The sequence below is a fragment of the Sceloporus undulatus genome, chromosome 4 (assembly GCF_019175285.1).
Source record: "Sceloporus undulatus isolate JIND9_A2432 ecotype Alabama chromosome 4, SceUnd_v1.1, whole genome shotgun sequence".
Classification (NCBI taxonomy): Eukaryota; Metazoa; Chordata; class Lepidosauria; order Squamata; family Phrynosomatidae; genus Sceloporus; species Sceloporus undulatus.
The window spans coordinates 131415987-131428771 of record NC_056525.1 but is presented as its reverse complement, the minus strand read 5'-3'; the positions used below and the strand labels follow the sequence as shown (position 1 = coordinate 131428771).

Here is a 12785-nt window from a genome sequence, read left to right as displayed (position 1 = left end):
GTATAACAAACTCCAGGAGAACATGATCACTCCCACCTAAGCATCCTACTACTTGGACCATTAACCAGGCCATCCCTGTAGGTTAGAATCAGATCTAAAATAGCTGACTCCCTTGTTGCCTCTTCCACCTTTTGGACAATGAAATTGTCTTCCAGGCAAGTGAGGATTGTAGGTTCCTTCATTCTGCAGGAAATGAATACATTCTCAGTCAGAGGGAAGAGAGAAAACTAAAGCTGGTCTGCAGTATCACTGAGAGAGAGAGAGAGAGAGAGATTGAGAGAGAGAGAACACGTGCATCTTACTGTGCCAGAAGAGATGCGAGGCAGCCATATACAGATGGTGTGTACATATTGCCATTGCGAGCAGAGAGGAACAAGGAGGGATGTGTTTTCTGGTTGAACAGCTCCTGGCTAGCCTTCTGAAAAGCTTTGTCTACCTCCTTGCTGGAGTAGGTTTCTTCCAACTTAACATTTCTAAAAGATAAGAAGAGCATTTAGTTCAGATATGAGTCTAGGTGGCATCATGCATGCATATATAAATATAGGTGGATGGCATTTCACTGCATTTTCTTTTCTTCCACATATATATCAACACTTGCTTATAATTCTTTAAATAAATTGAAATGCTCATGTTCAACTAAATTCAAATGAATATAGAAGGAGTTGTTTTATGGAACTGGGTTTCCAGAATTGTTGCACTGGATTAAGGTAGTGCAGATAGGAGCAGGAATTTCACTTCAGTTCTTCATCCCACCTTCCACCTGGCTATGGAGTCCAAGGGGCTGAAGAAGGCCTTCTTCTCTCTGCTGAGTTGTTGCAAAAGTTGTTAAAAATTTCAATTGATTTTCAATTGCTTCAATGTTCTTTCCAGTGTAATTATTAGCTTTCTTGGTATCTAACTTTAGTAATGGTGATGCACAATTTTATCTATTCTGTGTTTTCAGCCTACTCTTTTCTTAACTATTTATCCTATGAGAAAAGAAAATTTAAAATTACAAATTTAATACAAAAATCTCAAATAATTCACATTTGTCTACTTGCAAACATTAAGAAGAATAGCAAATATATACAATGGGGAAAGTTGTATACAGTACGGTGGAATGGGTATACCCAACCCCGGCTGCTGAAATGCTGACTATGGGACTCTTCAGATCGGCCATTAAGGCTGGCCTGGGGATGAAGTTGGGCCATCACATCCACATAATGCACGCCACGACTCTACCTCCCCCCCCCCCACTGCATGCTGCTCCACATGGCGCATGGCATCATGGCGCTCCTCCGGCACTGCATCCGCATGACACAGCACTGAAGGAGCGCTGTATTGTCACACCGTCGCAGCTATCGTTCCCTTTCCAGAGTGCAAAAAGGAACTGCTTTTTGCAGTTCTTTTTTGCACCCTGGAAAGTCTGGATTGGGGCTGCGGCATGCAGTTGCTGTGGTCCCACTCTGGCTAGGAAAGGGGCGGTGTCACACCATCCCTTAGGGGCCGTGTGTACTGCCCCTATATGAGAACCATTTATTAGAGAGCATATGTGTCTGACATATGGCATCTAAAGCCAAGGCACTTAATAGATGCAAAATCCATGTCCTGATTAGTCTGCAACCTGAACTTAGACAGTGAGGGTGATTCAAAACAAGGCTTACTAAAGGCGAATGTATGCAAACAGAGATACATGAAACTCAGCCTAAGTTCATGTAAGGATGAGAACCTAGAGGTACCAGCATGATGGCTGGAAATTGTCATACCCTTTTGAAAAGCTAAGTCCTTAATGAACTTATAACAACAATATACCCTCCTATTATCCATCCCGTCTCTTCACAAGGCCCTTCCACTCCTTGCAGTTACAGCTAACCATTCAACTATTCATATATTCTTTTGGCCTTAGAGGGAGAGGAAAGACAGGCCCAATGCCATCGGGCCTGAAGAGGAAGAGCCCTCCCCTCCCTCCTTCCAACTGTCATCTTCTGGCCTGGCAGGGAGTGAAAGGACAGGCCCAACGCCATCGGGCCTGAAGAGGAAGAGCCCTCCCCTCTCTCCTTCCAACTGTCATCTTCTGGCCTGGGAAGGAGTGAAAGGACAGGCCCAAAGCGATCGGGCCCGGCCTCGATTAAGAAAAAGAGCCCTCCCTCCAGTCCATCTCTGCCTTGGTCCAGGCCTCAGAGGGAGAAAAGAATGCTGGACCTGATCTCCCCCGCCCCCACCATTCCCTTCTCCTTTTGTGTCATGTCTTTTTAGATTGTAAGCCTGTGGGCAGGGAACCATCTATTATTCCCTCTGTTGTAAGCTGCCCGGATTCCCAATGATTGGGCGGCATATAAAAAAATCCTTATTATTATTATTATTATTATTATTATTATTATTATTATTATTATTTTAACTATCCAGTGCCCTCAATAAAATAACCTAAACTTTCCTTGCTTTTGGACTTTTTAAAACATCATAGGGCTAGCCTGGAAGAAGAGACTCCTCCCTCCATAACTGCCATCCTCCGGCCTATGAGGGAGTTGACCAGGTAGGCCCAGCTCCACCAGGGCAAGCCTGAAGAAGAAGAGCCCTCCCTCCATCTGTCTTGGTCCAAGTCTCAGAGGGAGAGAAGAATGCTGGACCTGATCCCCCCCCCAACACCATTCCCTTCTCCTTTTGTGTTGTGTCTTTTTAGATTGTAAGCCTGAGGGCAGCGAACCGTCTATTATCCCCTCTGTTGTAAGCTGCCTGGATTCCCAGTGATTGGGCGGCAGATAAATAAATCCTATTATTATTATTATTATTATTAGAATCATTGAATCACTGAGTGGGAAAAGACCACAAGGGCCATTCCGTCCAACACTTTGCCATGCAGGAAGATACAATCCAGCCTCTTTAAAAATCCCCAAAGAAGCAGACTTCATGACACTATAAGACAGTATATTCTACTGTTGAACAGTTATTAGATGAGAAGAATTAAATTAAAATTAATAAAAATTATATTCTTAGCTCAAGAAGAAGAGCCCTCCCTCCATCCCAACTGTCATCATCAGACCTGGGAGGGAGTGAAAAAGACAGGCCCAATTTCCACCAGGCCTAACTGTAAATTACTGTAACTAACGTCGCTCACTTTTATTTTATTGTATTTTATTTATTTATTTATTGTATTTTATTTTATTATATTTTCTATAATTTTATTGTTGTAACCCGCCTGGATTCCTTGTGATTGGGCGGGCTATAAATTATTATTATTATATAATGGTATGAAAGGACATTAAAATAGCTGTGTGGAACTAGGCAAAGGCCAAAGAAGTTGTTGCATAAGATAAAGCAGTGTTGGGCCTTTGCCTAGATCCACACAACTATTTAAATGCCCTCTTATGAATTATTACCCTTCCCTGCTGCTCTTTTCGATGCTGCTGGAGAAGTGACCCTCGGCAGGGCATTGGACCTGATGGCCCTTGAGGTTTCTTCCAACTCTATAATTCTATGATCCTGGGGGCCTTTACTAACCTGAAGTCCTTTAGCCCCTTGTAGATTCCACTCTCAGTGTTAGCACTGGGAGATGCAAGGAAGTCATTCAGCAACATGCGTGCCAGGGACTTCTGTACCAGCTTGCAGAATGGTGTGTGGAAGATCATGAACTGGAAATCTTCAAGAGTACAGTGCTTGCTTATCCCAGCTGCTTCCAGGTAGGAGGGTTTCAAAAGATAAGATAAATGAAAATTCAGCAATCAGGTATAGGAACAGAAAAAGAAAGTGGTATAAGCAGAACAGTACAGAAAACACAGACCTCTTTCCTTTATTCTTAGGATAGAGGCATGCAAGACTTAAAGTTTAATTTTAAAAAATCAGTTGGCATGTAGGGACAGGCTGAACTGGACTGGGATCACAGAAGGATAGAAGGGAGGCTTTAATCATTAGCCCAAGCTTGAAGCCCCTGCTGGAGATGGAAGGGACACTGTGGTCAGAACTGAGGGGTTCTCTCTTCCCCTGAGGTCAAAGTGATGTTATTATACCATACATTCTCCTGCAGCAGGGACTGAGTCCCTGTTTTTGAAACTTGGGAGGAAAGGAGAGGTTGTTCTGTGGCTTGTGGATCTGATTTAATAGTTAAATATGAAAATCAGGTGACTGAAGTGTTTAATATAAAAGAATGGGTAACATTAATTTAACAAAAAGAGGAGGGTCAGCTGGTACATCAGTCCAAGTCACAGAGAATCAAGGAGGTGTCCATAAACAACAAAACAGAAAGAAAGGGGGATAGCCTTCTCCACCAGTTCTCCCTAGCATATTTTTAAAAAGGCATAAATCTTTACATTTGGCCCCCAAAATGGTAATCATGCCTCTCTGAATCAATGCCCTCTGAATCTTGGTACAAATTGCCAGTTCACAAGGCTTTTAAGAGAGATTCACACTGGAGCAGTCAAGGCCTCCAAAAACAGACTGGGAAGCCCCTTTGGGCCCAGGATCATACTTGTCCCACCCCAGGATATAGGTAGAGCTAAAACAGGGCCACTGAGAAACTAGAGGGATGCATCAATCTATTTAGAGGACAAAGATGCTTGCAGAAGCTCAGAAAACTATCAAAAGGGTAAAGAAAAAAACCCCATAATACCTAAGAAATTACTGGGATAAAAACCTAAAACATTTCAAGGAGACTGAGCATACTTAATGTTCAATCAAAAGCCTGGAATGATTTGGAAAATCAAAAGAGAATGGAAGTGGAACGGGTGGCATTATCTGTTAGGCGGTGAAGATAACACATCAACATTTTTAGCAAATCCTATTTGCTACCAGATGGTATCATTATGAATCTCTTCTATGATCCTTCAGTGTGGAGAAATCATTACAACTATTGCTGCTTTCAGTTGTACAGCAACCTTGTGAAACAGCTCATTACTATTCCTAAGTGGGAATTTAGGAGCTGTGCAGTCCAGAAGCTTGGGGGTGGGTTGGGAGCAGAGTTGGCTCTGCCCCCAGACTGGCATGACATCACATGCTGCACCACACGGCATGTGGCATCATAGCACTCCTCTGATGCTGTGTCTGCACAACACAGTGCTGAAGAAGCGCTGTAAAGCCATGGCACTGAGGTTGTCGCATCCTTTGCAGGGCGCAAAAAGGAGTCGCTTTTTGTGGCTACTTTTTGCACCCTGCAAAGGCCAGATTGGGGCTGCAGCATGTGGTTGCTATGGGCCCAATCAGGCTGTAAAAGGGGTGGCCTGCACAGCCCATTAGTGGGTGGCCAGGAGCCCACTGCTGAGCAGAAATGTGAATCTAGAATGCATTCTACTACTATCCAGGACATGTGCAGCACAAAAGCTAGTTTCAAAAACACCATATCTTTTTCTGTCTCAGTGTAGCAGGGGAGTAAGAATAATTCTCTTAATTTTAATAGGTTTTATTTTCATTGTAATGGACTCTTCCCCTTCCTCACCTCACTGCAAATAAAACCTTAGAATGTAACTGTAGATTCCTCCCCACCATCGTGAAATCACAGAGGCACCAAAAGGGCAGGGTAAAGTCAAATCTCACTCTTCTGGCAGCACATACCTTTCTGCCACTGGCTTTCAATTTTTTTTCGGTATGTGGCATAGCACCGATCCAGGGCTCGGAAATAGCACTGTATGGAGAGCTGTCCATCCACCATGGGGTACTCTGAAGCTAAGTCTGGCTTATAGAAGTCATAGACATGTTCCATGTGGGTCCCACGGGTACCTTGGGAATAAAAGGACCTTCCAATAAGTATTAACATTTGTGAAAAGGGGATTTAGCTTCATACTGTTTGTCATTGTGGTGCTTCTGGTAAACTGTATTTCACCTCAGACAGATGTAAATATACATGTCATAAAATGCTATTCCTCTTCCTTTCCTGTTTGGTCTATTTCTCTAAAATAGGTTATATCCTTCTATTAGTACATTCCAATTATGGGATGTATCCCCCCATTATATACTATTTGGTTTTATGTATTAAGAATTCAAGTTCCTCTTGTTCATTATCCATGCTCTGTGCACCACTATAGAAATATCTAAGACCATGGACTCCTAGCTGACTATTTTCCCCCACCCAATGCTGGGTTCTTGTACTACCATATTTGCCTTGCCCTATGTATAACAGCCAGGGTTATTATTTCCAGCACCTGCTGAATTCCTGCCTCCAAGAATAATGTCTCCCTCCACATGCCTCAGTTTAAAGCCCTCCTGATCAGATTTTTCAGATCTTAGCAAAAATGTTCCTGACCACGGTTGTGTGGTTGCAGTCCATCCCTTGTCAGAGGCCCATGTTCCTGAAACCAAACACCATGGTCTAAGACGTTCCCTGCAACACCATGTGCAATGCCAGTTGTTCAGTGAGAGAAGATGACCAATAGCCTAGGAGACTCCATAGTCTCATGAGGAGGATATTAAATAAACTGGAAGCTCCTCATTCTTCCTGTGCTCCTGCTGTTTTTCCATTAAGAAGCAAATTTCTGCCTTCATCTTTCTAAGGCTTCAATCCTATGTAAGAACTGAACAAGTCTCACTGAGGTTAGTGGGACTTTTAAGTGGACCTGTGTAGAAATGAGCTGCATAAACCTCTCTTGTTTTCCTTCAATCTCATCTATCCTCCTCTTTCAGCTTCTACTTCTGGAGAATTAATTTCAAAGTTAGTTAGTTACAGCACATTGCAAGTAATCTTTGCAATAACCTGGCAGCTGGAATAACTGAGTCTGAGAGAACTAGGGGGATGCAGTGGCTCAAGCAGTTAAAACACTGACTGTGTTTATTGCAAGACCGGCAGGTTGAGGCCTAAGTGCTGTGTGATGGGGTGAGCTCCCATCACTAGTCCCAGCTTCTGCCAGTTTAGCAGTTCGAACGCATACAAATACAAGCAGATAAATAGGTACCACTTTGGTGGGAAGGTAAACAGTGTTCTGTGCCGTCATGCTGGCCACATGACCTACAGAGTAGTATTTGACAAGCTGGCTCTTCAGCTTAGTAATTGAGATGATCACCGCCCACTACAGTCAGACATGACTTAACTTTGGCAAATGGGAATACCTTTTATCTTTAGAGAACATTAGCTTGAACTCAGTCAGCATGTTTGTGGCTGAGGTGACACCATGTAGAACAAACCTGAGCAAGTTTATGTAGAATGAAGACTCAATGTTCAGAGGGACTGCCTCCCAGAAAAGTATGCAGAAAATTGCAGCTTCAATAACAAGTCTACATCACCTTTCATTAAGTCAGAAATGTGCAACCCCTTACAGGTTTGGATGTTTGAAGTTTTGGGGTAGATATCTATTAGCACAAGGTTCAGATATGTTCAGATCAAAATGAGTAAAAACAAATTGTTGTAGTGCTACTTGGAAAATTTTGCCTTTCTGTTTGTTGCTGACCTGCAAAAGGTACAAGAACCTCCTCAACCAGAATTAGTCTTTTTGCTGAGGAAGGAGAGGGAGGTTCTACTGAGTGCTTGTCATGGGAGAAACAGTAGTGTGAGGGTAACAATAGCAAGGGGGGAGAGAAAATCCACCACCACCAGAGAAAAAGAAAAGTGTCCATATCACCCTCATCTACACTGAATATGAACATTGGTACAGAAAACCTTGTTTTTCTGTTTTGAATATAACTCTTCCTCCCTGTTGCCTGTTTCTCCAGAGACATTTATCCAGATGATGTGAAAATGGAAGCTGCAAGTTTTGCTTAGCTGTTTCCCCTCTGTACCACAGCAGCTTCACTCGCTTCCTCTTCCCTGATTATCTTCAGCATCAATTGTACAATGGGTCCCTTTGCTTGCTAGCTAGACAGACAGACAGATAGGCTGCATCCACACTGTAGAAACAAACAACAGTTCCCAGACTTTCATAGCACTTTCATGGCGGTTAAAGTGGTGTCAAACCAGATCATTTCTGCAGTGCAGATGCAGCCATAAACACGCTTATAGTGCTGCTATTCAAGTTTAACTGCTCTGGCTGCCTCCTATTGCATTCTGGGATTTGCAGTTTAGGGAAGGGCATTTAGAATTCTCAGCCAGTGAGAACTCTTAGGCTTAGAATCATAGAATCAAACTACAAACCCCAGAATGCAATAGAAGGCAGCCAGAACAATAAAAGTGGAATAGCAACACTATAAGAGTGTAGAGAGGTAATCTAAATACATATTCCACCTTTCTCCCAAAAAGGGATCCAACATATGCTTTCCCCTCTCCCTATAGCCACATGACAGAGTTTCCACAAGAGTATTCCCTGCATATCTTTTCTGGCTAAGGCCAGCAATAGTAGGGCTTGGGAGCGTGCACCAACCACACGCTCCTGAGCCCTACTGCATATGGGCGGCACCATTATTGCATGGCACCGCCCACATGGGGGTGTATGGATGATGTGTGGGTGTCTGAGCGCCCACACATCTTTTAGCAGAAGCGGCATCATAGGGCTGCATCGTAGCTCTCACAATGCCGCAAAAAAGCTCTAGGCGGCTGCTTTTTTGCTGTGCAGCTGTGCTGTATGGCTTGATGGCTGCGGCAATGCTGCACAGCCAAAAGGGCCTGCGTTTCCCTGCCAGTCTGTACTGCACTTAAGTTAAATTTGATGTTTAGTACTGGTGAGCAGTCACCCAGCTGCTCTGCCCCTGTTTGGTTTGTGGCTCCTTGCTAAGCTGTATATTTTAGTCCCCCATCCAGATTGCTTCCTTTCATGCTTTGTGGCTGGCCATCATGCATCTGACAGTTTTCTTGCCTAATGGTCATTCCAGATCTGGGGTGGGGAACTTGTGGCTTGCCAGATGTTGTTGGACAATTCCCTTCTTCCTTCACTATTGGCTGTGCTGATAGGTACTGCAGTCCAACAAAATGTGGAGAGCATGTTGCCCACCCCTGTTCTAGAAAAAAGAGGAGGAATATTCATCTTCTTTGTTTAAGGGTCACTGCACACATCTGGAGAACCACAAGTTCCTCATGCCTTCCTTGAGAAATACCTGCTCATGTGAAAGCGTGAAGCTTGGAGGACTAAACTGGGTTGCCTAATGGCAGCTCCTCATCCACCCAGCTATGCCATTTAATACCTTGGTTTACCCATCCTTAATCATTCTGGGGCCCCATTCCCACTTGCTCATTTGCCCTGGGTAGATCCATTCCGGAATTGCTAAGCCAGTACCAAATCTCCCCGGAAAGAAATTCCCACTACCCTTTATCTTGATCAATGCAATTTGCCCCTCTGAATTTCACATTTGCAGCACTGCTTTAAAATGGAGCCTCCTTTGTTGTCAATCAAATTCACTTCTGCTTTCGTCAAAGGTGACATATCCTGCAACCATTGGCCAAAGGAATGGGTGCTTTCCCCCCTCCTTTTTAAAAAAAAAACTGGCAGCAGTGTTCACATATTCTGTCAACTTGTCAAATTTAAAAACCTCCAGGTGCATGTGCAAGCACGCGCACGCGTTATGTGTATTTGGGTCAGTACAGATTATGGCAACCCTAAAATGACCCCATCCTGGGGTTTTCTTGGCAAGATTGGTTCCGAGGAGATTTGCCATTGCCTTTCACCTGAGGATGAGAGAGTGTGCCTCCCCCCAAAGTCACCTCATGAGTTTCCACAGCCTTCCCTCTGAATGCCAGCCTCTAGCTTCCCCTTCACTTCCAGCCCAGCATTTCCTCTTCTTTGGAACTTCTTCCCTTCTTTTCTCTTCTCTTCTCTTCCCTTCCCTTCCCTTCAAACCCAATGCCACCCCCGAAGCCCTTGCCTCCCCCTCGGATGCTAGCCTCTTCCTTTCCCTTCCAGCCCAAAGTATTTGCATAATCTGTAATAATAATAATAATAATAATAATAATAATAATAATAATAATAATAATAGTTGCTTGCAGGGGAGGCCACTTCAGAATGCCATCTCTGCATCCTCTTTATTTGCTTTCCCTCCGATTGCCACCCCAGAATGCCATCTCTCCTTAAATACACATGTGTAGCAAAAGTATTCACACATTGTATCAGTTTGCCAAATTTAAAAGGGAACACAAGCATTCATATATCCTTTCACACACACACACACAAAAATAATTTTTAAAAAATGCCGCTTGCATAGCGACTGGTGTGAGAAGGGAGGCATGTTCTGCCCACTGGCCACCCTCTGACCTAAAGCGCTCCCCTGAACTTGACCCGATCATGACCGTGGCCAAGTTCGCATTTGCCAGCAGCAGGGAAGAAACTTATTTTCCAAAAAGAAATGGGAAATAATCCATTTTCGGATAAACCGCTCTAAGGGGGATTTGCCCTGGATCTGGTGTGCAAGACCCTGATCCTGATGTGTTTAAACTAGTGCCAATGAGAACTTCCCACTTTTAATCCGTGTTACAATTCGGTACAAAAGGTAGTCTGAATGGCCCCTGAGAGAAAAGATAGCAGTCCAAGTACTCTATGACAATCTAGCCACAGCTCAGCCCAGCTGGCATTCATGTCTTGGAGTCTCTATGTTGTGGCTGGCTGGTATCTTTTTCCATGTCATTTGACTGCCAGGCCCATCTTTAGTGATGGTTGAATTCCTTTGGCTTACACCAAGTAGCCAGGGCCTTTCAGCAGCATACAACTTGTTTTCCTATCATGAGGGTGGTGGATCCATCAGGGATACTTTCCTTCCCTCTCTAGTTCATACAGGAGGCTTTTCTTAATTTCCTCCCTGAGGGACAAACTTGTTCCACTTCTCCTCTAGACTCTGCTCCCCCCTCCCTCTCTTCTTTGCAAGGAGTGTGGCCCACAGTATAGCTCATCATGTTATCTCCCTCCTTCTGTAGAAGTAGCCTTGAGAGCTCAACTGGACTCTGAATCAGGTTGCTTGTTGTATAGGTCATTTGTTTTTGTTTTGGATGGGCAAGACTGGGCATGACCTGCAGGCTGAGTAATTCAGCTCTCTTGTACTTATCACAGAGAGTGATACTCAACAAGCATGGCACTAATAGTCATAGGAACACTGCCTTGAGCACATACTGCAGACACAAGGCAGAGGGGATTGGACCTAGGGGATTCTTTTTTATTCTTCTACCAGGCATGGTGTATGTCTCACAACAATTTGTTTCTCCTCTTTACAGGTCCTCTTGCTGCATCTTTGCAGCATTATTTGTACATATGTATGCATAGTGCCCCTCTTCCCCTTCCCTCTGTGCCCAGTGCCAGGCCCTCCTTCCCTGTCACTCCTGTTAGCTCTGTTCTGCTCCCTCCTTCCAGATGTTGAAAACTCTATTTTAACAGCTCCATAAGTGCTATCTGGCAGATATGTCTTCCTTGTGCCCCTCATGTCCATCTATTTCATGCTGAGGATGTAGTAGCTTCTTTTGTTTTTTGTTATTTTAGCTCTTGGTTGCTGTTGCAGTTGCACATTTTCTTATCTGGAATATGTCCACACTCTATTCACGACTGTGTGATGGGGGCTAATTGTGGTGTTCCCCAGAAAACACAAATCTGAATTAACACTAGTCTCGTCCAGGAGTTCTCCATATCCAAAAGAGGACATGAATGCCTGTTCTTAATTTTGGCTGGGTGGAGAGAGGTTGGAAAAGATTGGTTTTGGCCATAAAAGATAGACAGCTACCCTGTGAACAACACTGCAAGCATGCTAATGTCTTAAACATAAAAGGGCTCATTGTCCCAGATATAAAGCTTGCCACTCTTTGTGTGTAATGGAAGAGCAGATTCTCCCTTACTTGAACATTCCTGACATTTGAGAGAAATGGATACAATTTACCAACAGAGATTACTTTTCCTGTCAGCAAGGTCTCTGTGAATCGCCAGTCCAGCAAATTTCAGTGTATTAATTCATGCATCTTTAATATGACCACTGCGTACACAGCATGGTTTATTAAGGTTGGCTTGCTTGGTTGTCTTCTATATTCAGAACAGAACAAATCCACAGATTTTTAGCCAAATTGGACTTATTCTGTGCCACAAGTGTTTGTAGTTTGTCTGTTATGGCAGTGGAATTCAGCATTGTGAGCTACAGTTTTGAGAGAAAAGTGCAGAAATAAATAAACAAATACATACATAAATGTCATTGCCATGATATTTACACTCTTGTAGTCCGAGTTGTTCCATTACAGCCTCAGTCACAAAACCACTCCTTTGTTTCTTTCTTTATTTTTTTTAAATGGGAATAGTCCCTTATGCTGCCATTCCAACTGTTTCAGCAGTTGTAGAAGAAAATTATCTCATAGCAACAAACTGGTCTGCAGCTGAAATCCCTAGCATGCAGAAAGTGATTCTATAGAAGACAAAAAATGTGATACTAACCTCTTTCCAAAGCCAGAGGGGCATTTGGTCCAACCAGCATAGCTACAGCTCCTGCTCCACCTGTTGGTCTTGCATTCCCAGTGGCATAGACAGCAATATCACCACAAACTACCAAGGCATAGCGTCCTGATGTGGGAAGAGCATTATCACAGTGTTAACACTGATGATGGGAAAAAACTCTTACTGATTTTATCATCATAAAAAGATTAGTTGTGGATATAAGTCCTAATTCAGCAACAAACAGTTGTGAATTATCTCTGTTTAATTATCTAAATACCTACATGGCATTTCACAGAGTAACATAACAAGATCTTGGCTCATCTACATAAACCCACTGGGTGACCTTGGGCAAGTTACAAACTTTCAGCCTCAGAGAATGGCAATGGCAATACCACTCTGAAGAAACTTTCTAAGAAAGCTCTATGGTAGGTTCGCCTTAGGGTCACCATAAGTTGGAAGCGACTTGAAGGCCCACAACAACAACAAATAAACAAGAAGAGTGGGTCCAATTCGCAGACCTCAGCTCAGCCTTAGGCACTAGGGTTGGTGTCACCTGGTGTGGTAACT

The 12785-nt window shown here is 43.5% G+C and overlaps 1 protein-coding gene across 1 annotated transcript in view; it reads right to left on the bottom strand.

Moving 5' to 3' along the window:
- Positions 1-273: 273 nt before the first annotated feature.
- Positions 274-12785, bottom strand: part of LOC121927995 (hydroxymethylglutaryl-CoA synthase, mitochondrial-like) — an 82257-nt gene continuing 69745 nt past the window's right edge. The window contains exons 3-6 of the mRNA XM_042462148.1: positions 12219-12344; positions 5521-5685; positions 3478-3646; positions 274-473 (exon numbers count right to left, since the gene is read on the bottom strand). Of these exons, the coding sequence (XP_042318082.1) occupies positions 299-473; positions 3478-3646; positions 5521-5685; positions 12219-12344 (635 nt within the window). The 3' untranslated portion in view covers positions 274-298. The remainder of the gene's footprint in view (positions 474-3477; positions 3647-5520; positions 5686-12218; positions 12345-12785) is intronic.